The sequence below is a fragment of the Loxodonta africana genome, chromosome 3 (assembly GCF_030014295.1).
Source record: "Loxodonta africana isolate mLoxAfr1 chromosome 3, mLoxAfr1.hap2, whole genome shotgun sequence".
Lineage (NCBI taxonomy): Eukaryota > Metazoa > Chordata > Mammalia > Proboscidea > Elephantidae > Loxodonta > Loxodonta africana.
In genome coordinates this window covers 10,157,326-10,182,287 of record NC_087344.1, presented here as the reverse complement: position 1 = coordinate 10,182,287, position 24,962 = coordinate 10,157,326, and the positions used below count along the sequence as shown (strand labels likewise).

The 24,962-nt window shown below is 41.8% G+C and overlaps 1 protein-coding gene across 6 annotated transcripts in view; it reads left to right on the top strand.

Annotated features, from left to right (window-relative positions):
• LOC100664982 (adhesion G protein-coupled receptor E4-like) overlaps window positions 1-24,962 on the top strand; it is a 106,143-nt gene that overhangs the window by 63,432 nt on the left and 17,749 nt on the right. For all 6 annotated transcript variants that reach the window (XM_064280417.1, XM_064280421.1, XM_064280416.1 and 3 more), the window contains 2 exons: window positions 2,683-2,877; window positions 8,108-8,343. In XM_064280417.1, coding sequence (XP_064136487.1) covers window positions 2,683-2,877; window positions 8,108-8,343 — 431 coding nt within the window. The remainder of the gene's footprint in view (window positions 1-2,682; window positions 2,878-8,107; window positions 8,344-24,962) is intronic.

Genomic DNA, 24,962 nt, shown 5'->3' with positions numbered 1-24,962 from the left:
CTGAATTGAGATATGCTATAAGTTTCAAATATGTATCAGGATTCAAAGACTCAAAATGAAAAAAGAGAATATAAATTATCTCATTAATAATTGCTTTACACTGATTACACATTGAATTGATAATATTTTTATTGTAGTGAAAACATACACACCAAAACATTCGCCAGGTCAACAATTTCTACATGTAAAATTCAGTGACATTGATTACTTTCTTCATGTTGTGAAGCCATTATCAGTATTCTTTTCCAAATTATTCCACCACCATTAATGGAAGCGCAGTGCCCCCTAAGCAAAAACTACCTTTTCCCCCCTTGTTTCCACCCATGGTAACCTCCAATGATCTTTTGTTTCTATATATTAGCCCATTTCATATAAGTGAGGTCATACAGTATTTGTTCTTTTCAACTGACTTATCTCACTCCACATAATGCTTTCGAGGTGCACTCATGTTGTGGCATGCATCAGGACTTCATTTCTCTTTGGGCCTCAGTGATGTTCCATTGTATGGTTGGACCACATTGTGTTTATCCATTCACCTGTTAATGGACATTTCAGTTGTTTCCACCTTTTGCCTATTGTAAACAGTGCTGCAGTGAACATTGGTGTACAGCTCTTGAACTGGTGATTTTTTTTTCAAATAATTTTTATTGTGCTTTAAGTGAAAGTTTACAAATCGAGTCAGTCTGTCACATATAAGTTTATATACACCTTACTACATACTCCCATTTACTCTCCCCCTAATGAGTCAGCCCGCTCCCTCCTTCCAGTCTCTCCTTTCGTGACCGTTTTGCCAGTTTCTAATCCCCTCTACCCTTCCATCTCCCCTCCAGACAGGAGATGCCAACACAGTCTCAAGTGTCCACCTGATACAAGTAGCTCAGTCCTCATCAGCATCTCTCTCCAACCCATTGTCCAGTCCATTCCACGTCTGATGAGTTGCCTTTGGGAATGGTTCCTATTCTGGGCCAACAGAAGGTTTGGGGACCATGACCCGGGATTCTTCTAGTCTCAGTCAGACCATTAAGTCTGGTCTTTTTATGAGAATTTGGGGTCTGCATCCCACTGTTCTCCTGCTCCCTCAGGGGTTCTCTGTTGTGCTCCCTGTCAGGGCAGTCATCGGTTGTGGCCGGGCACCATCTCGTTCTTTTGATCTCAGGATGATGTAAGTCTCTAGTCACGTGGCTCTTTCTGTCTCCTGGGCTCATAATTATTTTGTGTCCTTGGTGTTCTTCATTCTCTTTTGATCCAGGTGGGTTGAGACCAATTGATGCATCTTAGATGGCCGCTTGTTAGCTTTTAAGACCTCAGACGCCACACTTCAAAGTGGGATGCAGAATGGTTTCTTAATAGAATTTATTTTCCAATTGACTTAGATGTCCCCTGAAGCCATAGTCCCCAACCCCCCGCCCTTGCTCACTTGACCTTCGAAGCATTCAGTTTATCCAGGAAACTTCTTTGCTTTTGGTCCAGTCCAGTTGAGCTGACCTTCCCTGTATTGAGTATTGTCCTTCCCTTCACCTAAAGTAGTTCTTATCTACTATCTAATTAGTAAATAACCCTCTCCCACCCTCCCTCCCTCCCCCTCTCCTAACCACAAAAGAATGTGTTCTCAGTTTAAATTATTTCTCAAGATCTTATAATAGTGGTCTTATACAACATTTGTCCTTTTGCATCTCATTTCACTCAGCATAATGCCATCTAGGTTCCTCCATGTTATGAAATGTTTCACAGACTCATCATTGTTCCTTATTGATGCTTAGTATTCCACTGTGTGAATACACCATAGTTTATTTATCCATTCATCCATTGATGGACACCTTGGTTGCTTCCAGCTTTTTGCTATTGTAAACAGTGCTGCAATAAACATGAGTGTGCATATATCTGTTCATTTAAAGGCTCTTATTTCTGTAGGATATATTCCAAGGAGTGAGATTTCTGGTTTGTATGGTAGTTCTATTTCTAAGTTTTTAAGGAAAGGCCAGATAGATTTCCAAAGTGGTTGTACCATTTTACATTCCCACCAGCAGTGGATAAGAGTTCCATTCTCTCCACAGCCTCTCCAACATTTATTATTTTGTGTTTTTTGGCTTAATGCCAGCCTTGCTGGAGTGAGATGGAATCTCAAGGTAGTTTTAATTTGCATTTCTCCAATGGAACTGGTGATATTTTGAACGCATTAGGTTAAACAAAATATATTATGACATTAATTTCACCTGTTGTTTTTTTACATTATTTGTTAACGTGGCTATTTGAAATTTTAATTTACATCCGTGGCCCACATGATATTTCTATTGCGCATTCTGCTCTAGTGGTTTCAGTTTTTCAACAGCCTTATGTGGTTGCTGTCGTTAGGTGCCGTCAAGACAATTTTGACTCATGAGACTGAATGTGACAGAGTAGACCTGCCTCATAGGGTTTTCTAGGCTGTAATCTTTACAGGAGGAGATGGCCAGGTCTTTGTCCCACTGAGCCACTAGGTGGGTCAAACCACCATCCTATATGGTTAGTACCGAATGCTTAACCATTGTGCCGCCATTATTGCCTTCATTTTGAAGATGGGAAGACCAAGGCTAAGTGACTTGCATGAGAGACCCTTGAGCTGGGAACCCCATCTGACTTGCCATCAGAGCCATAACTACTGGGATAGGAAATGTAATGTATTCCTCCTTTTGTGGTTCACAGGCAGATCCGGCGCTGACTCTGATTACCTATGTGGGGCTGAGCCTCTCTCTGCTGTGCCTCTTCCTGGCAGCCCTCACCTTCCTCCTGTGCCGTCCCATCCAGAACACCAGCACCTCACTCCACCTGCAGCTCTCGCTCTGCCTCTTCTTGGCCCACCTACTCTTCCTCGTGGGGATTGATAAAACTGAGTCTGAGGTAGGATTTTGAACCAAATTGCCTCATTGTCATAATAAAATCTCAGCATGTTGTCCTGAGAAAAGATGGGGGAGAGAGGCGAGAATCAGCAGTAAGGCTGTGGGAGGAAGAGGAAGGGTCCCCATTTCAGCTCTGCTCCTGTTCAACTTTGAACAAGCCCCACACGTTCTAAAGCCTCTTAGCAAAGTGACTGGGAGTCAGACTGATGGCATTAGAAAGGGTGACGTTAGCTGCTATAACATATAAACCCCAAAATGTCAGTGGCTTAGCGCAATAAACCAAACCAGTTGCCGTGGAGTTGATTGCGACAAACGGCGACTCAATGTGTTTCAGAGCACAAATGTGTTCCATAGGGTTTTCCATGACTGTGACCTGACAGAAGTAGATTACCAGGGCTTTCTTCTGAGGCACTCTGGGGGGATTTGAACCACTAACTTTTTGGTTAGTAGCTGAGTGCTCAATCATTGTGCCACTCAGGAACTCCCCTTAACGCAATAGTAGTTAATTTTTCACTTAGGTATCAGTGGGTGGGCAAGAGGTTTGCAGGGTGTCTATCCTCCACCATGAGGCTAATGGAGGCTCTGCCATATTCCATATAAAGCTTCCAAGGTCACCCTGCTGTCCTTTCCATTTGGGCCTAATTGAAGGGAAAAAGAGCATGGTGGAGTCCCATGAGGGAGGGGTTTATATGGGTTTCCATCTCACGTTCCACTGGCTAGAACTCAGACATGTCGTCACACCTAACTGCAATGGAGACTGGGAAATGAAGTCCCTAGCTGGACAGCTACTTGCTAATGACAACCCTGCACTCTGAAATGTGGGATTGTTGTTTTTGTGGCCATTAGCTTCTGTCCAGTCGGCCCCCGACTCATGACAACCTCATGCACGACAGAACAAACACCACCCAGCCCTGAGCCATCCCCATGATTGGTTGAAGATGTGACCGTTGTTATCCATAGGGTTTTCATTGGCTGATTTTTGGAAGTAATTCCTAACCTCTTTGCCCGTGGCTTGGAATGGATTATTCCTGTTTGTTAAAGCCCTCCACTCATGGCATTTTGGTTTATAGCTGCACTAGACAACTGAGACACTCAGCAAAAAATGTTTGCTTTTATCTTCATCGCGATCACGATCTCCAGTATTTCCAGGAAAATTAAAACCAGGGGCTCTCCAAATCTCCTTTTAGTCCTAAAGGACTATGATCCCACAGCCAGAAGGTTATGAAAACACTATTTTCCTCCCTGAGAGGCAGCATAAAAATCCAGTTGCTGCTGAGTCAGCTCCCACTCATGGAAAACCCATGTGTATCCTAAAAGAATTGTTTGACAAACACCATATGGCCTTCAAAGGTAAAGTGGAGGTAAGCTGGAGTGAGATGAAGCTAGCAGCAGGGAGAAGAGTGATGGTAAGAGTTAGTGAAAATATGAACCAAGGAAGAGGAAGCGGGTCTGATTTAAGAAACATTTGTGAAGTGGAATTGGCTGGACTTGGGGCCCAAGTGGAGATGGAAGTGGTGGGCGTGGGAGAAAGCAGACATAAACGTGACTCTGAGGTTTCTAGTCTGGGAGACTGGGTAGAGGGATGGTGATGTCATTAACCAAGCTAGAGAAGGAGGAACAGATTTGGGACAGAAGAGATGGTGAACCTGGGTTTAAATCTGCTAAACTGGAGGTGCTTATCAGACACTTGAGTAGAGACAGCCAACAGACCATTGGAAATAAGAGTTTGGAGCTCAGGAGAGATCAGGGTGTGTTATGGATTGAATCATGTCCCACTAAAATATGTCTTGAAATCATAACCCCTATTCCTGTGGATGCAATCCCATTGGGGGTAGGTTTTCTTTGTTATATTAATGAGGTCACGTCGGTGTAGTTGTTGTTAGTTGCCGTCAAGTTTTCTGACTTATGGCGACCCCATGTGTGCAGAGTAGAACTGTGCTTCATAGGGTTTTCCATTTCTGAGTGATACAGAGAGCAGCATAGACTCAGGAAAAAGTAAGCACAACCGGGGGAGGATAGATGCCACCTGAAGTTCACCAAGGAACCGAGGAAGACTGGGGCTAGAGAAAGTGAGATAAGGGAAAAGATTGAAGTTGTCAAGGAATTCATTTTACTTGAATCTACAATCAACACCTATGGAAGCAGCAGTCAAGAAATCAAACGATGTATTGCATTGGACAAATCTGCTGCAAAAGGACCTCTTTAAAGTGTTAAATATGTCACTTTCACAACTAAGGTGTAGCTGATCCAAACTATGGTGTTTCCAATCCCCTGATACGCATGTGAAAGCCGGACAATGAGTAAGGAAGACTGAAGAAGAATTGATGCCTTTGAAGTACGGTGTTGGGGAAGAATACTGAAAATGCCCTGGACTGCGAGAAAACCAAACAGCTCTGTGTTGGAAGAAATACAGTCAGAATGCTCCTTAGAAATAGGGATGGTGAGCTTTCGTCTATTGTATTTTGGACATGTTATGAGAGGAGACCAGACCCTGGAGAAAGACATCATGCTTGATAAAGTAGAGGGTCTTCAAAAAAGAGAAAGACCCTCAGTGAGATGGATTGGCACAGCAGCTACAACAATGGGCTCAAATATAGCAATGATTGTGAGGATGGTGCAGTGTTTCCTTCTATTCTATTTAGGTTCTGTATGAGTTGGAACAGACTGGGATGGCATCTAATAGCAACAACAACTATATATATATAACCCCCCCCGAAAAAAACCCACAGCCATGGAGTCGATTCCAACTCTTAGCGGCCCCATAGGACAGAGTAGAACCGCCCCCATAGAGTTCCCAAGGAGCGCCTGCCGCATTTGAACTGCTGACCTCTTGGTTAGCAGCCATAGCTCTTAGGCACTACGCCACCAGGGTTTATATAAATATATATTTTAATATGATGTAGATGGATTCGAAAAGGGTTTCCAAAATTTTGATACTTGAGGTGTTTCTAAGTGAAAAGCAGACATACATTTTAAAATGTAATTTCTAAGTATTTATTTGTATGGCTATTGTCTTTATGGTATGTGATCCCACTGTTTTCATCCATAGAAAGTGATACAAAGTTGTCTTTAAAATACTCTTCTCCCCAATCATTCTTTCAATTGTGTAAATATACATAAGAAAACATTTGACATTTCAGCAATCTTCGTGCATTCAGTCCATCGACATCGATTATGTTGCTCATGTTGTCCGACCACCCCCACTGCCCGTCCCCAGGTTACACCCTCACCCTTATTGGAAGCCCCGTGTCTCTTAAGCGTTGAGTCCTCCTTTCCTCTCCCGCCCTCCCACCTGCCCCTGGAAACCCCTAACGAGCTATGGTCTCTCTACCTTTGCCTAGTCTAGATATTTCACGTAAGTGAGATCATACAATATTTGTTCTTTTGTGATGGATGCTTTTCATTCAGCAGGTTTTCAAGGTTCAGCCATGTCATACATAGCATGTGTCAGGACTGCATTTTGGCTTTATGGCTGAGTAGTATTCCATTGTGTGGATGGACCACATTTTGTTTCTCCGCTCACCTGATGATGGACATTTTGGGATGTTTCTCCTTTTTTTTGGCTATTAAAATGCTTTTTGGCCTTGACTACCAGTTGCCATAGAGTTGACCCCAACTCATGGTGACCCCACGTGTTTCAGGGTAGAACTGTGCTCCACAGGGTTTTCAATGGCTGCTTTTTTGGAGTAGATCACCAGGATTTTCTTCCAAGGTGCCCCTAGGTGGAACGGAACAGCCAACCTTTCAGTTAGCAGCTGAGCACTTAACAGTCTGCATCACCCAAGGACTCCGTTAAATATTTTGTTCGTACTGAGGCAGCTCCAGTGAATGGTGGACATTGCTGTCCATGTACACATGAATATTTTTTATTGTACTTTAGATGAAGGTTTACATAGCCAACAGTTTCTCATTAAACAATTAATACACATATTATTTTATGACATTGGTTGCCAAGTCCACAACATGTCAACACTGTCCCCTTTTTGACCTTGGGATCTGCACTACCAGCTGTCCTGTCTCCTCCTGACTTCTCATCCTTGCCCCTAGGCTGGTGTGTCCATGTAGTCTTGTTTTGTTTGATGGGCCTATCTACTCTTTGGCTGAAGAGTGAACCTCAGGAGCAACTTCATTGCTGAACTATAGGGGTGTCCAGAGGATACTCATTAATATTTATTTCTAGAGATAGACCCAGAGACAAGGATCTGAGTGTAGTTAGTTTATTTGGGACTTGTCCTGGGACACACTGACATGGGAGGGGGGAACGAGACAGAGACGGGAAGACAGTCAGTAAGGGGTGCATCTTCAAGAGACTTTCCACAGTGGACAACTGGAGCTCCATTCCACTGAGGAGCTCTGGGAGACAGCGTAAGAACGTGTGTCTCAGAGTTCTCCCACCCAGACCAAACCCAAAAAGCCCAAGCCAGTTGCCGTCTCATGGCAACCCCATGGGTACAGAGTAGAACTGCACCATAGGGTTTTCATGGCTGTGACCTTTTAGAAGCAGATTGCTAGGCTTTTCTTCCAGAATGCCTCAGGGTGGGTTTGAAACACCAGCCTTTCAGTTAGTATTTGAGTGCTTAACCATGGACTCATGGTTGGTAAATATTTACCTACCAACTCCTTTCCATCATGGATTTGAGGTCTGCTCCCAGGATATTCATTCCTTGGTACTTCTGGTCTACCCTATGCACGAGGTGAGAACACTTCAGAGGCCATCAGAGTCCCCCAGAATTGTTGTCCCCTGGAAAAACGTCACAGGTGTTGGCAATTGAAATTCCAAGCCCACTAGTAAAACCAGATGCCATCAAGTCAGGTTGAATTGATTTGACTCATGTTGACCCCACATGTGTCAGAATAGAACTGAGCTCCATAGGGTTTTCAATGGCTACATTTTTGGAAGTAGATCTTCAGAGCATTCTTCCGAGGTGCCTCTAGGTGGACTCAAACCTCCAACTTTGGTTAGCAGCTGAGCGTGCTCACCAGCAAGGGACTACCAATTCCAGGCCAGGGGCCAGGAAGGGATGAATGCTGAGACTACCCACTGCCATTGAGTCATTTCCAACTCATAGCAATGCTATAGGACAGAGTAGAACTTCCCCATAGGGTTTCCAATGCTGTGATCTTTATGGAAGCAGAGTGCCACATCTTTCTCCCGGGTTGAATCGCCGACCTTTCATTAACAACTGAGCGCTTAGTATCTGACCCACACCCTTAACTCTCCCCCACTCCAGGTGCTGTGCTCCATTATCGCTGGGGTCCTGCACTACCTCTACCTTGCCGCCTTCACCTGGATGTTCCTGGAAGGCCTGTACCTCTTCCTCACCGTCAGTAACCTCAAGGTGGCCAACTACTCCAGCGCAGACAGATTCAAGAAGAAGTTTACGTACCCTTTTGGCTATGGGATCCCAGCTGTGATCGTGGCTGTGTCTGCAGGTGTTGGACACAAAAATTATGGAACAAATACTCAGTAAGCCTGATGCATGCATTCATGGTGGGAGTGGTGTCTTTGGCAAGAAATCAAAACCAAATCCATTGCCGTCAAGTTGTTCTAGCTCATAGCAACCCCATGTACCACAGAGTAGAACGGCTCCATCACATCTTCTCAGCTGTAGTCTTTACAGAAAGAAGTCCCGGTGGTGCAATGGTTAAGCACTTGGCTATGAAATGAAAGGCTGGCAGTTGGAATCCACCTAGTTTCTCTGTTGGAGGAAGATCTGGAAATCTACTCCCATAAAGATTACAGCCTAGAAAATACTGTGGAGCAGTCCTACTTCTTCACATGCTATGAGTCAGACTCTATTCCCTGGCACCTAACAACAACAGCTGTCTTTATGGAAGCCAATCACCAGGCCTTTCTTCCAAGGCACAGCTTTAAAAACTCAGTGCCGTCGAGTCGATTCCGAGTATAGCGACCGTATAGGACAGAGTAGAACTGCCCCATATAGTTTCCAAGGAGCGCCTGGTGCATTTGAAGTGCTGACCCTTTGTCTAGCAGCTATAGCACTCTAAAAAAAAAAAAAAATAGGCAGGTCCAAACAGCCAATCTTTAGATTAGTAGCTAAATATACATATAGACAGAATTTTTAATATAACTCCTGGAAATTCGGGGATAGATAAAGCAAATCTATGTCCCCCCATTAAGAACCTGTGAACTATATTGTGTGTATGATTCTGAAACAGTGGGTTGAATAAATTGAAGTTGTCCTCCAAAATGAAAACAATAATAGTAATAGTAACAACTCCGGAAAAACTCCAGTGTACCAGGGACAGTGCCGCACGTATGCAATATCTCATGTCATGATCTCATGGTCCTAGGAAGTTGGCACAGGGCTAAGTCTGTTTAATAAACTTCCCGAAGATCACAGCTGAAAAGAGTGGAAGTAAGCATTCCCAAGGTGGTGCTCTTAACAGCCGTGTTTTACTGCCTCTCTAAAGAAGTTCCGCTACCACCCAACTGCCAGGTTGTGGTACCGTGGTGGCTTGCATGTTGCTGTGATGCTGGAAACTATGCCACCAGTATTTCAAATACCAGCAGGATCACCGATGGTGGATGGGTTTAGCAGACCTTCCAGACTAAGACAGATGAGGAAGGAAGGCCTGGTGATCTACTTCTGAGAAGATTTAGCAGAGAAAAACTTATAAACAGCAGCTGAATGTTGTTCGATATAGCACCTGAAGATGAGCCCCTCAGATTGGAAGACATTCAAAAGACGACTGGGGAAGAGCTGCCTCCTCAAAGTAGAATCAACCTTAATGACATGGATGGAGTCAAGCTTCGGGGACCTTCATTTGCTGATGTGGCATGACTCAAAATGGGAAGAAATACCTGCAAACATCTATTAATAACATGGAATGTATGAAGTATGAACCTAGGAAAATTGGAAAATGTCAAAAATGAAATGGAACACATTAACATCCATATCCTAGACATTAGTGAGCTGAAATGGACTGGTTTTGGCCATTGTGAATGGCATAATCATATGGTCTACTATGCCGGGACTGACAACTTGAAGAGGAATGGTGTTACATTCACCCTTAAAAAGAGCATCTCAAGAACTATCCTGAAGTACAACGCTGTCAATGATAGGATAAGATAGATAGGCCTACAAGGAAGACCAGTTAATACAACTATTATTCAAATTTACACACCAACCACTAAGGCCAAAGATGGAGAAATTAAAGATTTTTACCTACTTCTGCAGTCTGAAATTGGTCAAACGTGCAATCAGGATGCATTGATAATTACTGGTAATCGGAATGTGCAAGTTGGAAACGAAGAAGGATCGGTAGTTGGAAAATATAGCCTTGGCGGTAGTAATGATGCCAGAGATAGCATGATAGACTTTTGCAAGACCAATAACTTCATGCAAATACTTTTTTTCACCAACGTAAATGGTGACTATACACCTGGACCTTGCCAGATGGAATACACAAGAATCGAATTGACTACATCTGTGGAAGTGACGATGGAAAAGCTCAATATTATCAGTCAGAATAAGGCCAGAGGCTGGCTACAAAACAGATGTTCAATTACTCATATGCAAGTTCAAGTTCAAACTGAAGAAAATTAGAACAGATTGAAGAAAGCACAGTACAACCTTAATTTAGAGAGCACCTCAAGAATAGCTTTGACACGTTGAACACTAATGTCCAAAGACTAGACAAGTTGTGGAATGACATCAAGAACATCATACATAAAGAAAGCAAGAGGTCATTAAAAAGACAGGAAGAAACGAAAAGACCAAAATGTGTATCAGAAGAGATTCTAACACTTGCTCTTCAATGCCACGTAGCTAAAGCAAAAGGAAGAAATGATGAAGTAAAAGAGTTGAACAAACAGAAGATTTCAAAGGGTGGCTCCAGAAGACAAAGCAGAGTATTATAATGACGTATTCAAAGATGTGGAGATGGAAAACCAAAAGGGAAGAACATGCTCTGCATTTCTAACCTGAAACACCTGAAGAAAAAAATCAAGCCTTGAGTTGCAATATTGAAGGATTCTAGGGGAAAATATTAAATAACTCAGGAAGCATCAAAAGATGATGGAAAAAATACACAGAGTCACTGTACCAAAAAGAATTAGTCGACATTCAAGCATTTCAGGAGGTACCATGTGAGCAGGAACTGATGGTACTAATGGAAGAAGTCCAAGCTGCACTGAAGGCGTTGGCAAAAAACAAGGCTCCAGGAATTGATGGAATGCCAGTTGAGATGTTTCAATAAACAGATGCAACACTGGAAGTACTCACTCATCTGTGCCAAGAAATTTGGAAGACAACCACCTGGCCAACTGACTGAAAGAGATCTATATTTATGCCTGTTCCAAAGAAAGGTGATTCCACCGAATGTGGAAATTATCAAACAGTATCATTAATATCACATACAAGTAAAATTTTGCTGAAGATATTCAAAAGCGGCTGCAGGAGTATATCAACAGGGAACTGCCAGAAATTCAAGCCAGATTCAGAAGAGGACATGGAACCAGGGATATCATCACTGATGTCCGATGGATCGTGGCTGAAAGCAGAGAATACCAGAAGGATGTTTACCCGTGTTTTATTGACTATGCAAAGGCATTCGACTGTGTGGATCATAACAAATTACGGATAACCTTGTGAAGAGTGGGGATTCCAGGACACTTAATTGTGCTCATGAGGATATTTTACATAGATCAAAAGGCAGTCTTTGGAAGAAGATGAGGGAATACTACACGGTTTAAGGTCAGAAAAGCTGTGCATCAGGGTTGTATCCTTTCACCATACCTATACAATACCTATTCAATCTCTATGCTGAACAAATAATACGAGAACCTGGACTACATGAAGAAGAATGGGGCATCAGGATTGGAGGAAGACTCATTAACAACCTGCATTATGCAGTTGACACAACCTTGCTTCCTGAAAGTGAAAAGGACTTGAAGCACTTAGTAATGAAGATCAAAGACCACAGTATGGATTACATCTCAACATAAAGAAAACAAAAATCCTCACAACTGGACCTATGAGCAGCATCATGATAAACGGAGAAAAGATGGAAGTTGTCAAGGATTTCATTTTACTTGGATCCACAATCAACAGCCATGGAAGCAGCAGTCAAGAAATCAAAAGACACATTGCACTGGGCAAATCAGCTGCAAAGGACCTCTTCAAGGTGTTGAAGAGCAAAGATGTCACCTTGAAGACTAAGGTGCACCTGACCCATGCCATGGTATTTTCAATTGCATCATATGCATGTGAAAGCTGGACAATGAATAAGGAAGACAGGAGAATAGTTGACACCTTTGAATTGTGGTGTTGGCGAAGAACATTGAATGTACCATGGACTGCCAAAACAACAAACAAATCTGTCTTGGAAGAAGTGCGGCCAGAATGCTCCTTAGATGCAAGGATGGTGAGACTGTATCTTACATACTTTGGGCATGTTGTCAGGAGGGATCAGCCCCTGGAGAAGGAAATCATGCTTAGCAGAGTACAGGGTCAGCGGGAAAGAGGAAGACCCTCAACGAGGTGGATTGACACAGTGGCTACAACAATGAGCTCAAGCGTAACAACGATTGTAAGGAAAACGCAGGACCGGGCAGTGTTTCGTTCTGTTGTGCATAGGGTCGCTATGAGTTGGAAACGACTCGATGGCACCTAACAACAAACAACAACATTCAATCTGCCTGAGAGCAAATAATCCAAGAAGATGGACTATATGAAGAGGAACAGGGCATCACGATTGGAGGAAGACTCATGAGCAACCTGCATTATGCAGATGACTCAACCTTGCTTGCTGAAAGTGAAGAGGTCTTGGAGCACTTACTAATGACGATCAAAGACCACAGCCTTCAGTATGGATTACGCCTCAACATAAAAAAAAAAAAAAAAATTTTTTTTTTTTTTTCATCATAGGGAAAACAAAAATCCTCAGAACTGGACCAATAAGCAACATCATGATAAGTGGAGAAAAGATTGAAGTTGTCAAGGATTTCATTTTACTTGGATCCACAATCAACGTCCATGGAAGCAGCTGTCAAAAAATCAAAAGACATAGCATTGGGCAAATCTGCTACAACAGACATCTTTAAAGTGTCGTAAAGCAAAGATGTCACCTTGAAGACTAAGGTGGGCCTGACTCAAGCTATGGTATTTTCAGTCGCCTCTTATGCATGTGAAAGCTGGGTAATGAATAAGGAAGACCGGAGAAGAACTGACACCTTTGAATTGTGGTGTTGGAGAAGAATATTGAATACACAAGTGACTGCCAAAAGAATGAATAAATCTGTCTTGGAAGTAGTACAATCAGAATATTCCTTAGAAGCAAGTATGGCAAGGCTACAACTCACGTACTTTGGACATTTTTTAGGAGGGATTAGTCCCTGGAGAAGGACATCATGCTTGGTAAAGTGGAAGGTCAGTGAAAAAGAGGAAGACCCTCAATGAGATGGAGTGACACAGTGGCTGTACCGACGAGCTTAAGCATAACAATGATTGTGAGCATGGTGCAGGACCAGGCCGTGTTTCAATCTGTTGTACACAGCGTCACTATGAGTCAGAACTGACTCGCTGGTACCTAACAACGACAAAGAAGTTTGAAAACACTTGTGTACAACAGTTAGTTGAAGAAGTTAATATTTTGGCAGTGGGGTTTGTGTTAGGGAGTAGGCGTACATGTGCTAAAACAACACATGTGGTGCTGTCCTTGAAGCCCAAAGAGTTGCCCTGTCTTGACCTTTAGCCCCGAGCACCAAAACAATTCTGCAGGTATACTAGTAGGATAGATCAAGAATTGGCAAACTTTTTCTGAAAAGGGCCAGAGGGTAGGCCTTTTTGGCTTTGTGGGTGCTGTAGTTTCTGTTGCAAGTACTCAGCTCTGCCAGTGCAGGGTGAAAGCAGTCACAGTTGACAAGTAAATTACGGGTGTGGTTGTGTGCCAATAAAACTTTATTTACAAAAGCTAGCCATGGGCTGGATTTGGCCCACAGCCTGTAGTTCGCAAACTCTGCAATAGAAAATAAATGTGAGAGCTTTTCTGCCCACTGAGGGTTAAGGATTTCTTAACTGTTACTTCTACCAGATTCATATTGTCAGGTCCCTTTCCATAATAAGTTAAACTACCTTTGCCAACGCAGCCACACCAGAATACAAACTATTTGGGCAACACACCACTTGGCATATAGTATATGCTTAATTAGTGATGGTTGTTTATATGACTTTCTTAAATTATTATTATTGCTGTTTTTCTCATTGTAACAATCATCCTTATAATAACGACATTTTTTAAAGGTGACGAATATATTGTTGTTGTTGTTAGGTGCCATTGAGTCAGTTCCAACACTAGCGACCCTGTGTACAACAGGACGAAACGCTGCCCATTCCTGTGCCATCCTCACAGTCTTTGCTGTTTGAGCCATTGTTGCAGCCACTGTGTCAATCCATCTGGTTGAGAGTCTCCTCCTTTTTCAGTGACCCTGAAAAAAAAACACTCAGCGGTCTCATCTGTCGTCTTCTTGTGTCCTGAAACCACTATATCTTTATACATATGTATATACATATGGAAACCCTGGTGGCGTAGTGGTAAAGTGCTACGGCTGCTAACCAAAAGGTCGGCAGTTCAAATCCGCCAGGCACTCCTTGGAAGCTCTAGGGGCCAGTTCTACTCTGTCCTACAGGGTCACTATTAGTCGGAATCGACTCTACGGCACTGGGTTTGGTTTTTTGGGTTTGGTACTTTACCAAGCATGATGTCCTTCTTCCAGGACTGGTCCCTCCTGTTAATGTGTTCAAAGAACTTGAGACGAAATCTTACATCTTCTGGTTGTGCTTCTTTCAAGACAGATTTGTTCGTTCTTTTGATAGTCCATGGTGTATTCAATATTCTTCACCAACACCACAATTCAAAGGCGTCAGTTCTTCTTTGGTCTTCCTTATTCATTGTACAGCTTTCGCATATTATGCGGTGATTGAAATGCCCTGCTTGTTCTTCCCTTTCAGTTTTCTAACTCCAGGTCTTTGCACATGTCATTATAATACTTTACTTTGTCTTCTCAAGCTGCCCTTTGAAATCTTCTGTTCAGATCTTTTACTTCATCATTCTTCCACTCACTTTAGCCACTCTAAGTTCAAGGGCAAGTTTCAGAGTCTCTTCTGACATCCACTTTGGTCTTTCTTTCTTGTGTTTGTAATGACCTCTTGCTTTCTTCATGTATGATGTCCTGGATATCATCTGTCATGAATTGAATTGTGTCCCCCAAAATATCTGTCAACTTGACTAGGTCATGATTCCCTTGTATGATTGTATGATTGTCTACCATTTTATCTTTGGATGTGATTTCCCTATAGCTTGTAAATCCTATCACTATGATGTAATAGGATGGATTAGAGGCAGCAGTGATGTTGATGAGGTCTACAAGACAAGATTAGGTAGTGTCTTAAGCCAATCTCTTTTGAGATATAAAAGAGAGAAGTGAGCAGAGAGATGGGGCGACCTCATACCACCAAGAAAGCAATGCCGGGAGCAGAGTACATCCTTTGGACCTGAGGTTCCTGCGCTGAGATGCTCTCAGACCAAGGGAAGAGTGGTGACGAAGACCTTCCTCCCGATCTGACAGAGAGAGAAAGCCTTGCCCTGAAGCCGGTGCCCTGAATTCGGACTTCTAGCCTTCTGGACTGTGAGAGAATAGACCTCTCTTTGTCAGAGCCATCCACTTGTGGTATTTCTGTTACAGAAGCATTAGATGACTAAGACGACCCACAGCCCATCTGGTCTTCAGTCACTAGTGTCCGATGTGTCAAATCTATCCTTGGGATGGTCTCTAAATTCAGGTGGGGTGTCCTCAAGGTTGTACTGTGGCTTTTGTTAATTGTTTTAATTTTCTTTCACCTAAACTTGCACTTGCATGTGAGCAATTGTGGGTCTGTTCCTCAGTCGGCCCCTGGCCTCATTCTGACAGATGATATTGAGCTTTTCCATTGTCTCTTTCAACAGATGTAGTTTATTTGATTCTTGTGTATTCTATCCAGCAAGGTTCACGTGAATAGTCACCGTTCATGTTGTTGGAAAAAGCTATTTGCATGAAGAAGCCGTCAGTCTTGCAAAATTCTATCGTGCATTATTTCTATCATCAATGCCATGTTTTCCAACTACCGATCCTTCTTCTTGTTTCCAACATTCCAATCACCAGTAATTATCAGTGCATCTTGATTGCATATTCGATCAATTTTGGACTGCAGAAGTTGGTAAAAATCTTCAATATTCTCGTCTTGAGCCTTAGTGGTTGGTGCATAAGTTTGAATAATAGTCGTATTAACTGGTCTTCCTTGTAGGCTTATGGGTATTGTCCTATCACCGACAGTGTCGTACTTCAGGATGAATCTTGAAATGTTCTTTTTAATGATGAATGCAACACCATTCCTCTTCAATTTGTCATTCCTGGCATAGTAGACCATATGGTTTTCTGACTCAAAATGGCCAATACTGTGTCATAGACCTGTCTAATCTTTGCTGAAAGGTGAACTCTGGGAGTGGCTTTAGTTCTGAATTAGCAGGGTGTCCGGGGGCTGTAGCTTCGGAGATTACTCCAGTGTCTGTCATACCAGTAAGTCTGTGTGTGTGTGTGTGTGTGTGTGTGTGTGTGTGTGTGTATGAATTTGAACTTTGTTCTACATTTTTCTTCAGCTCTGTCCAGGACGCTCTACCGTGATCCCTGTCAGAGTAGTCGGTGGTGGTGCCCAGGTACCATCTTGTTCTTCTGGGCTCAGGGCTCAGGCTGCTAGAGGATGTTATCATTATTCCTTTGGACTAATGTTTTCCTTGTGTCTTAGATGGCTCCTCCCAAGCTTTCAAGATGCCAGACGCAACTCACCAAAATAGGATGTAGAACATTCTTTACGAACTATGTTATGCCAGTTGACCTAGTTGTCCTCCGAGACCTAGGTCCCTAGCCCTCAGCCTCATTAAGTCGTTCCCTCAAGGTGTTTGGACGTGTCTACAAAGGTTCTATTACTTTGTCTTGGTCGGGTTGTGCTGACCTTCCCTATATTGTCTTTTGATGAGCATAAGTGCTTAATTTTTAGGAGCTCCCAGTTATCAAGCTTATCTTCTAGGGTTTGTGCATTGTTAGTTATGGCTTGTATTCTCCTTATGATGTGTGTTAGGGCCCCTAGTATTGTTCCTGCTGTTTCTCCCATAATCTTTATCATTTTTTTTAGGCAGTATTATAAATTATATTGTTTTCCTGCTTTCCTTTTAAATGTTCTTTTTTTTTTTTTTGGTGTATGAGTCCAACTGATTTTTGTATGTTGCTCTTGTATCCTGCTACTGAGATGAATCTTTCTACTAGTTTCAGTAGTTTTTTTGTGGAAACATCTGGGTATTTTATGTATAGGATCACATCATCTGTGAACAGGGGTAGTTTCACTTCTTCCTTTCCAATTTGGATAACCTTTGTTTCTTTATCTTGCCTTATTGCCCTAGCTGGTGCTTCCAGTACAATGTTAAAAAAGACTGGTGATAAAGTGCACCCTTGTCTTGTTCCTGTTGCCAGGGGGAATGCTTTCAGCCTCCCTCTGTAGAGTGTCATGTTGGCCGTTCATATTGCATAGGTGCCTTTTATTGTGTTGAGGAATTTCCCTTCTATTCCTACTTTATTGAAAGTTTTTATATGAAATGTGCATTGGACTTTATCAAATGCCATTTCTGGTCAATTGACATGATCATGTGATTCTTGTCTTGGGAGTTTTTTTTTTTATTACCTCTTCAATCTCTTCTCTTGTTATGTGTGTGTTCAGATTTTCTGTCCGTTTGTTATTAGTTTAAGTAGGTGATGTGTTTTTAGAAATGTGTTCATATCCTCTAGGTTCTCAAATTTGTTGAAATAGAATTTTCATAGTATTCTGTTATGATTCTTTTTATTTCAGTTGGGTCTGTTGTAATGTCACCCATTTCATTTCTTATTTGAGTTATGTGCTTCCTTCTCTGTTTTTCTTTTGTCATTTTGGCCAATGATTTGTGGATCTTTTCAAAGAACCAACTTTTGGTCATGTCGATTCTTTCAAATGGTTTTTCTGTTCTCTGTTCATTTATTTCTTCTGTAATGTTTATCATTTCCTTTCTTCTGGTGGCTGTGGGCCTCCTTTGCTGTTCTGTTTGTTCCAGTTATAGGGCAAATGTTTTGATTTTGGCCCATTCTTCCTTTTTGATGTGTGCATTTATTGCCATAAATTGACATTCAAGCACTGCCTTTTCTGTGTCCCAAAGGTTTTGATATGATATGTTTTCATTCTCATTTGATTCTAGGAAGTTTTTAATTCTCTCTTTGATTTCTTCTGCTATCCAGTTGTTTTTAAGGAAGGTGTTGTTCAGTTTCCATGTACTTAACCTTTTTCCTTGCTTTTCTTGTTATTGATTTCTACTTTTATGGCGTTGTGATCAGAGAAAATGCTTTGTGTTATTTCAAAGTTTTGGATTTTATTGAGGGCTGCTTTGTGGCCTGAGATGTGGTCTATTCTGGAGAATGTTTCATGTGCTTTTGAGAGGAATGTATGCTTTGCTGCCATTGGGTGGAGTGTTCTATATATGTCTATGAGATTAAGTTGGTTGATTGTGGCCTTTAGATCTACTGTGTCTTTGTTAAGTTACTTTCTAGATGTTCTGTCCTTTACCAAAAGGGGTGTGTTGAAATCTCCTACTATTTTTGTGGAACTATTTCTTTTCTCAGTGGTGTTAGAGTTTGTTTTATGTATTTTGGAGCCCTGTCATTTGTGTACAGATGTTTATAATGCCCTCCCTTGTCCTTATGGTGGACTTTGCCTTAAAGTCTATTCTATCTGAGATTAGTATTAGCCATTTCTTTTTTTTTTTTTTTGGTTACTGTTTGCTTGATATGTTTTTTTCTATCCTTTAATTTTTAGTATATTTATACCTTCGTTGTAAGGTTTGTCTCGTGTAGACAGTGTATTGATGGGTTGTTCCTCCCCACATCCATTCCACCACTTTCTGCCTCTTTATGGGTGCATTTAAGCCATTTACAATCAGTGTGATTATAGGTAGGTATGAGCTTTTTGGTGTCATATTGTTATGCTGTTTTGGGGTGCAAATGTTTTCTGTATTTCTCCTACTTTCCTGTCTGCGTTCCTTTTATTGTTATTTTATTGTGGCCTTGACTTCCTCTTCATTGGAAAGATCTATACCCACACCATTTATTCCCCCCTTTTATTATTTCGATGCTGTCATCATTTACAGATTGATGTCTCTGTTTCCCTGTATTAAGTCTTTTAGCTTTGTTTTGTTATTGAGACTTCTTTACCTAGGTTGGTATCTGTCTGATGCTGTCCTGTGTCCTAGACTCAGGTTGTGGTCTGATGTTGGTTCTCTAACTCAAGGACACCCTTCACTATTTCCTGAAAGTTTGGTTTGGTTCTTATGAGTTCTCTTAATTTCTCTTTATCTGGAAATGCTGTAATTTTGCCATTGTATTTGGGAGTTTTGCAGGGTATATTCTTCTTTGTTGGAAGTTTTTTCTTTCAAGGTTTTATATATGTCATTCCATTGCCTTCTTGCCTGCGTAGTTTCTGCCAAGTAATCAGATTGTTGTCTTATTGTTTCCCGCCTGTAAATGATTATTCATTTTTCCCAAGCAGCTCTCAGGATTCTGTCTTTGTCTTTGGCAACTGTGATTATGGTATATCTTGGTAACTTTCTTTTGGGATCTAGCCTACAAGGGTTTTGTTGAGCTTCTTGGATGGCCAACTTTTCATCTTTCAAGATGTCTGGGAAGTTTTCTGCCAGCAAATCTTCAACAGTCTTTTCTGTGTTTTCCATTTTCTTCCCCTGTTCTGAAACTTCGATCACACACAAATTTTTACTCTTGTGTCCCACGTAAGCCTTAGGTTTTTTTTTTAATTTTTCTTCATTCTTTTATCTGATGTTTCCTCAAACAAAGTGGCTTCCGTGAATTTCTCTTCAATCTCACTGATTCTGTCTTCCATCGTTTTGAATTTTTTCCTAAAATCTTCTTTTGAGCAGAGTTCTACCAAACTTTCAGAGAAGAGTGAACACCACTACTACTAAAGGTATTTCAAAGCATAGAAAATGATGGAATGCTACCTAACTCATTCTATGAAGCCACCATCTCCCTGATACCAAAACCAGGTAAAGACATCACAAAAAAAAGAAAATTACAGACCTATATCCCTCATGAACGTAGATGCAAAAATGCTCAACAAAATTCTAGCCAATAGAATTCAACAACATATCAAAAAAATAATCCACCACGACCAAGTGGGATTTATACCAGGTATGCAAGGCTGGTTTAATATTACAAAAACCATTAATGTAATCCACCATATAAATAAAACAAAAGACAAAAACCACATGATCTTATCAATTGATGCAGAAAAGGCATTTGACAAACTCCAACACCCATTCATGATAAAAACTCTCAGCAAAATGGGAATTGAAGGAAAATTCCTCAGCATAATAAAGAGCATCTATACAAAGCCAACAGCGAGCATCATTCTAAATGGAGAGAGCCTGAAAGCATTTCCCTAGAGAAGGGGAACCAGACAAGGATGCCCTTTATCACTGCTCTTATTCAACATTGTGCTAGAGGTCCTAACCAGAGCAGTTAGGATTAGACAAAGAAATAAAGGGTATCCGGGTTGACAAGGAAGAAGTAAAATTATCTCTGTTTGCAGATGACATGATCTTATACCCAGAAAACCCTAAGGAATCCTCCAGAAAACTACTGAAACTAATAGAAGAGTTCAGCAGAGTTTCAGGTTACAAGGTAAACATACAAAAATCACTTGGATTCCTCTACACCAACAAAAAGAACATCGAAGAGGAAATCACCAAATCGATACCATTCACAGTAGCCCCCAAGAAGATAAACTACTTAGGAATAAATCTTACCAAAGATGTAAAAGACCTATACAAAGAAAACTACAAAGTACTAGTGCAAGAAACTAAAGGGGACCTACATAAGTGGAAAAAATATACCTTGCTCATGGATAGGAAGACTTAACATAGTAAAAATATCTATTCTACCAAAAGCCATCTGTATAAACAATGCACTTCTGATCCAAATTCCAATGACATTTTTTAATGTGATGGAGAAACAAATCACCAACTTCGTCTGGAAGGGAACGAAGCCCCGGATAAGTAAAGCATTACTGAAAAAGAAGAAGAAAATGGGAGGCCTCACTCTACCTGATTTTAGAACATATTATCCAGCCACAGTAGTCAAAAGGGCCTGGTACTGGTACAACAACAGGCACATAGACCAATGGAACAGAATGGAGAACCCAGATATAAATCCATCCGCATATAAGCAGCTGATATTTGACAAAGGCCCATTGTCAGTTAATTGGGGGAAAGATAGTCTTTTCAACAAATGGTGCTGGCATAACTGGATATCTATTTGTAAAGAAATGAAACAGGACCCATACTTCACACCATGCACAAAAACTAATTCCAAATGAATCAAAGACCTAAACATAAAGACTAAAACAATAAAGATCATGGAAGAAAAAAATAGGGACAACGTTAGAAGTCCTAATACAAGGCATAAACAGAATACAAATCATTACTAAAAATGACAAAGAGAAACCAGATAACTGGGAGCTCCTAAAAATCAAACACTATGCTCATCTAAAGACTTCACCAAAAAAGTAAAAGACTGCCTACAGTTTGGGAAAAAATTTTCAGCTATGACATCTCCGACCAGTGCCTGATCTCTAAAATCCATGTGATTCTGTTAAAACTCAACCACAAAAAAACAAACAACCCCATTAAAAATTGGGCAAAGGATATGAACATGCACTTCACTAAAGAAGATATTCAGGTGGCTAACGATACATGAGAAAATGCTCTCGATCATTAGCCATTAGAGAAATGCCAATTAAAACTACGATGAGATTCCACCTCACTCCAACAGGCTGGCATTAATCCAAAAAACACAAAATAATAAATGTTGGAGAGGCTGCGGAGAGAATGGAACTCTTATACACTGCTGGTGGAAATGTAAAATGGTACAACCACTTTGGAAATCTATCTGGCATTTCCTTAAAAAGTTAGAAATAGAACTACCATACAACCCAGAAATGCCACTCCTCAGAATATATCCTAGAGAAATAAGAGCCTTTACATGAACAGATATATGCACACGCATGTTTATTGCAGCACTGTTTACAATAGCAAAAAGCTGGAAGCAACCAAGGTGTCCATCAACGGATGAATGGATAAATAAATTATGGTATATTCACACAATGGAATGCTACGCATCGATAAAGAGCAGTGATGAATCTGTGAAACATTTCATAACATGGAGGAACCTGGAAGGCATTATGCTGAGTGAAATTAGTTAGGTGCAAAAGGACAAATATTGCATAAGACCACTATTATAAGTTCTTGAGAAATAGTTTAAACGGAGAAAAACACATTCTTTTGTGGTTACGAGAGGGGGGAGGGAGGGAGAGGGTTATTTACCAATTAGATAGTAGATAAGAACTACTTTAGGTGAAGGGGAGGACAACACTCAATACAGGGAAGGTCAGCTCAAGTGGACTGGACCAAAAGCAAAGAAGTTTCCTGAATAACCTGAATTCTTTGAAGATCGGCGGAGCAAGGGCGGGGGTTTGGGGACTATGGCTTCAGGGGACATCTAAGTCAATTGGCAAAATAAATTCTATTAAGAAAACATTCTGCATTCCACCTTGAAGTGTGGCGTCTGGGGTCTTAAATGCTAACAAGCGGCCTTTTAAGATGCATCAATTGGTCTCAAGCCACCTGGATCAAAGGAGAATGAAGAACACCAAGGTCACAAGATAACTGTGAGCCCAAGAGGCAGAAAGGCCACATGAACTAGAGACTTACATCATCCTGAGACCAAAGAACTAGATGGTGCCTGGCCACAACCGATGACTGCCCTGACAGGGAGCACAACAGAGAACCCCTGAGGGAGCAGGAGAACAGTGGGATGCAGACCCCAAATTCTCATAAAAAGACCAGACTTAATAGTCTGACTGAGACTAGAAGAATCCCGGGTCATGGTCCCCAAACCTTCTCTTGGCCCAGGACAGGAACCATTCCAGAAGACAACTTATCAGACGTGGAATGGACTGGACAATGTGTTGGAGAGAGATGCTGATGAGGAGTGAGCTACTTGTATCAGGTGGACACTTGAGACTGTGTTGGCATCTCCTGTATAGAGGGTAGATGGGAGGGTAGAGGGGGTCAGAAACTGGCAAAACGGTCATGAAAGGAGAGACTGGAAGGAGAGAGCGGGCTGACTCATTAGGGGGACAGTAAATGGGAGTATGGAGTAAGGTGTATATAAGTTTATATATGAGAGACTGACTTGATTTGTAAACTTTCACTGAAAGTACAATAAAAATTATTTAAAAAAAATCTTTTGAGTATCTGTTTCTGAATCTTTGTTGTTTTTCTTTTCAGTTTCTAGTTGCTGCTTTTGTATTATTTCTAGTTGTTTATTTATTTTGACATTTTTAGTATTATTTTTCCTTAATTCTTCTGTTGCTTTGTGTTTTCCTTGATTTGGGGTATGTTTTCATTGGTTTTTGTCCGTGTTTTCCATGATTTTTTCCTTGGTTTTGTCTGCATTTTTCTTGACCTCTTTTCTTATTTCTTGGAGATCCCTAAATATTAGTCTTTTGAATTCCATATTAGGGAGTTCCAATGCCTTTCCTTCAACCAAAAGTTATCTAATTATTTTGGTCAGTTGCTGGAGCCATCTTGTTTGGATTTTTCATATGTTTTGTTATTGTCTGCTGTTTCTGAGACATTAAGGTACTATTTTCTTTATTTATTGGTTGTATGTTCATTTGTTTTGTCCTCCTTTTTTATTGTGTTTTGATATTTCAGAGCAGGTGGGATGGGTGTGCTTTGCTGCTTGCTTGTGTATGGGCATGATAGCTCTCACCACACTGTCCGGGTGGGCAGAGCAGCAGCAGGCAGGGTAAGCCTGCTTCATTGTGCAGTGATTAGGGAAGGAGGCTGAGGGTAAACTGGGCAGGTGCTGTCTGCCTCCTGATGTTGGTCCAGCAGTTTGGGAAAATTCAAACAGCCCCTCACCAAATGGGCAGGGGTGTCAGAAGGGGCATGGTATGGGCTTACTGCCCACCATTCAGCTGCTGGTTGAGCGGCGGGAGTGAAGGAGTGGTACAGGCCAAGCGCAGCAGTGGGCCTGAGTGCCAAGGGCAATATAACCATAGTAGCATGTTGGGGGCAATCAGGAAGGGTGACAGGTGGCATATGAACTTAGATGGGAGGGATAGAGAAAAGAAAAGAGAGAGAAAGGAAAAAAGGGTGGCACAGCGGGAGATGGTGGGTGGGGTGGGGGTGGGGTGGACCAGGAGGCCATTGGGAAGGGGGAAGAAGTTGCATATGGGGCTAGGGGAGAGGAAGAAAGAAGGAGAAGAAAAAGGAAAGATGTTGGCATAGTGGAGACAGGTGAGTAGGGGTGGGGCAGAGCCGGGGGCCAGTGGGAAGAGAGGTGAGGTGCTGTATGGGTCTAGGTGGGAGGGAGAAAGAAAAGGAAGAAAGCAAAAAAGCATGCGATGGGAGGGAATGAGGTGGGTCCAAGAGGGGGTTGTATTGTGGACCCTGGCAGTAGGGGCTGCTGGGATGGGGAGGTTTTTGCTTCTACTCACCAGAAGGTTGAGGGGTGGGAAACCATGTTCCTCTGGTACCAGTTGCTCTGTCTCCTGTTGGGAGACATACAAGATGCTTTGTTGAATGGAAGAAGAAACTGATGGAAAAGAGAAAGTGAGGAGACATATGTAGTGGAAGTCCTCTGCTAACTAACATGGCCCAGCGTGGCCATCTTGAAACACAGACAGCAATGACTCTGGACAAGGAATATGGGAAGGCACAATCACAGAGCTCCCAACAGGAGTCAGAGTAACTGGTAACCAGAGAAACACGCCTTCCCACCCGTCACCCATAGAAAGCCTGGCGGTGTAGCGGTTAAGTGCTACGGCTGCTAACCAAGAGGTCGGCAATTCAAATCCGCCAGGTGCTCCTTGGAAACTCTATGGTGCAGTTCCAGTCTGTCCTATAGGGTCACTATGAGTCAGAATTGAC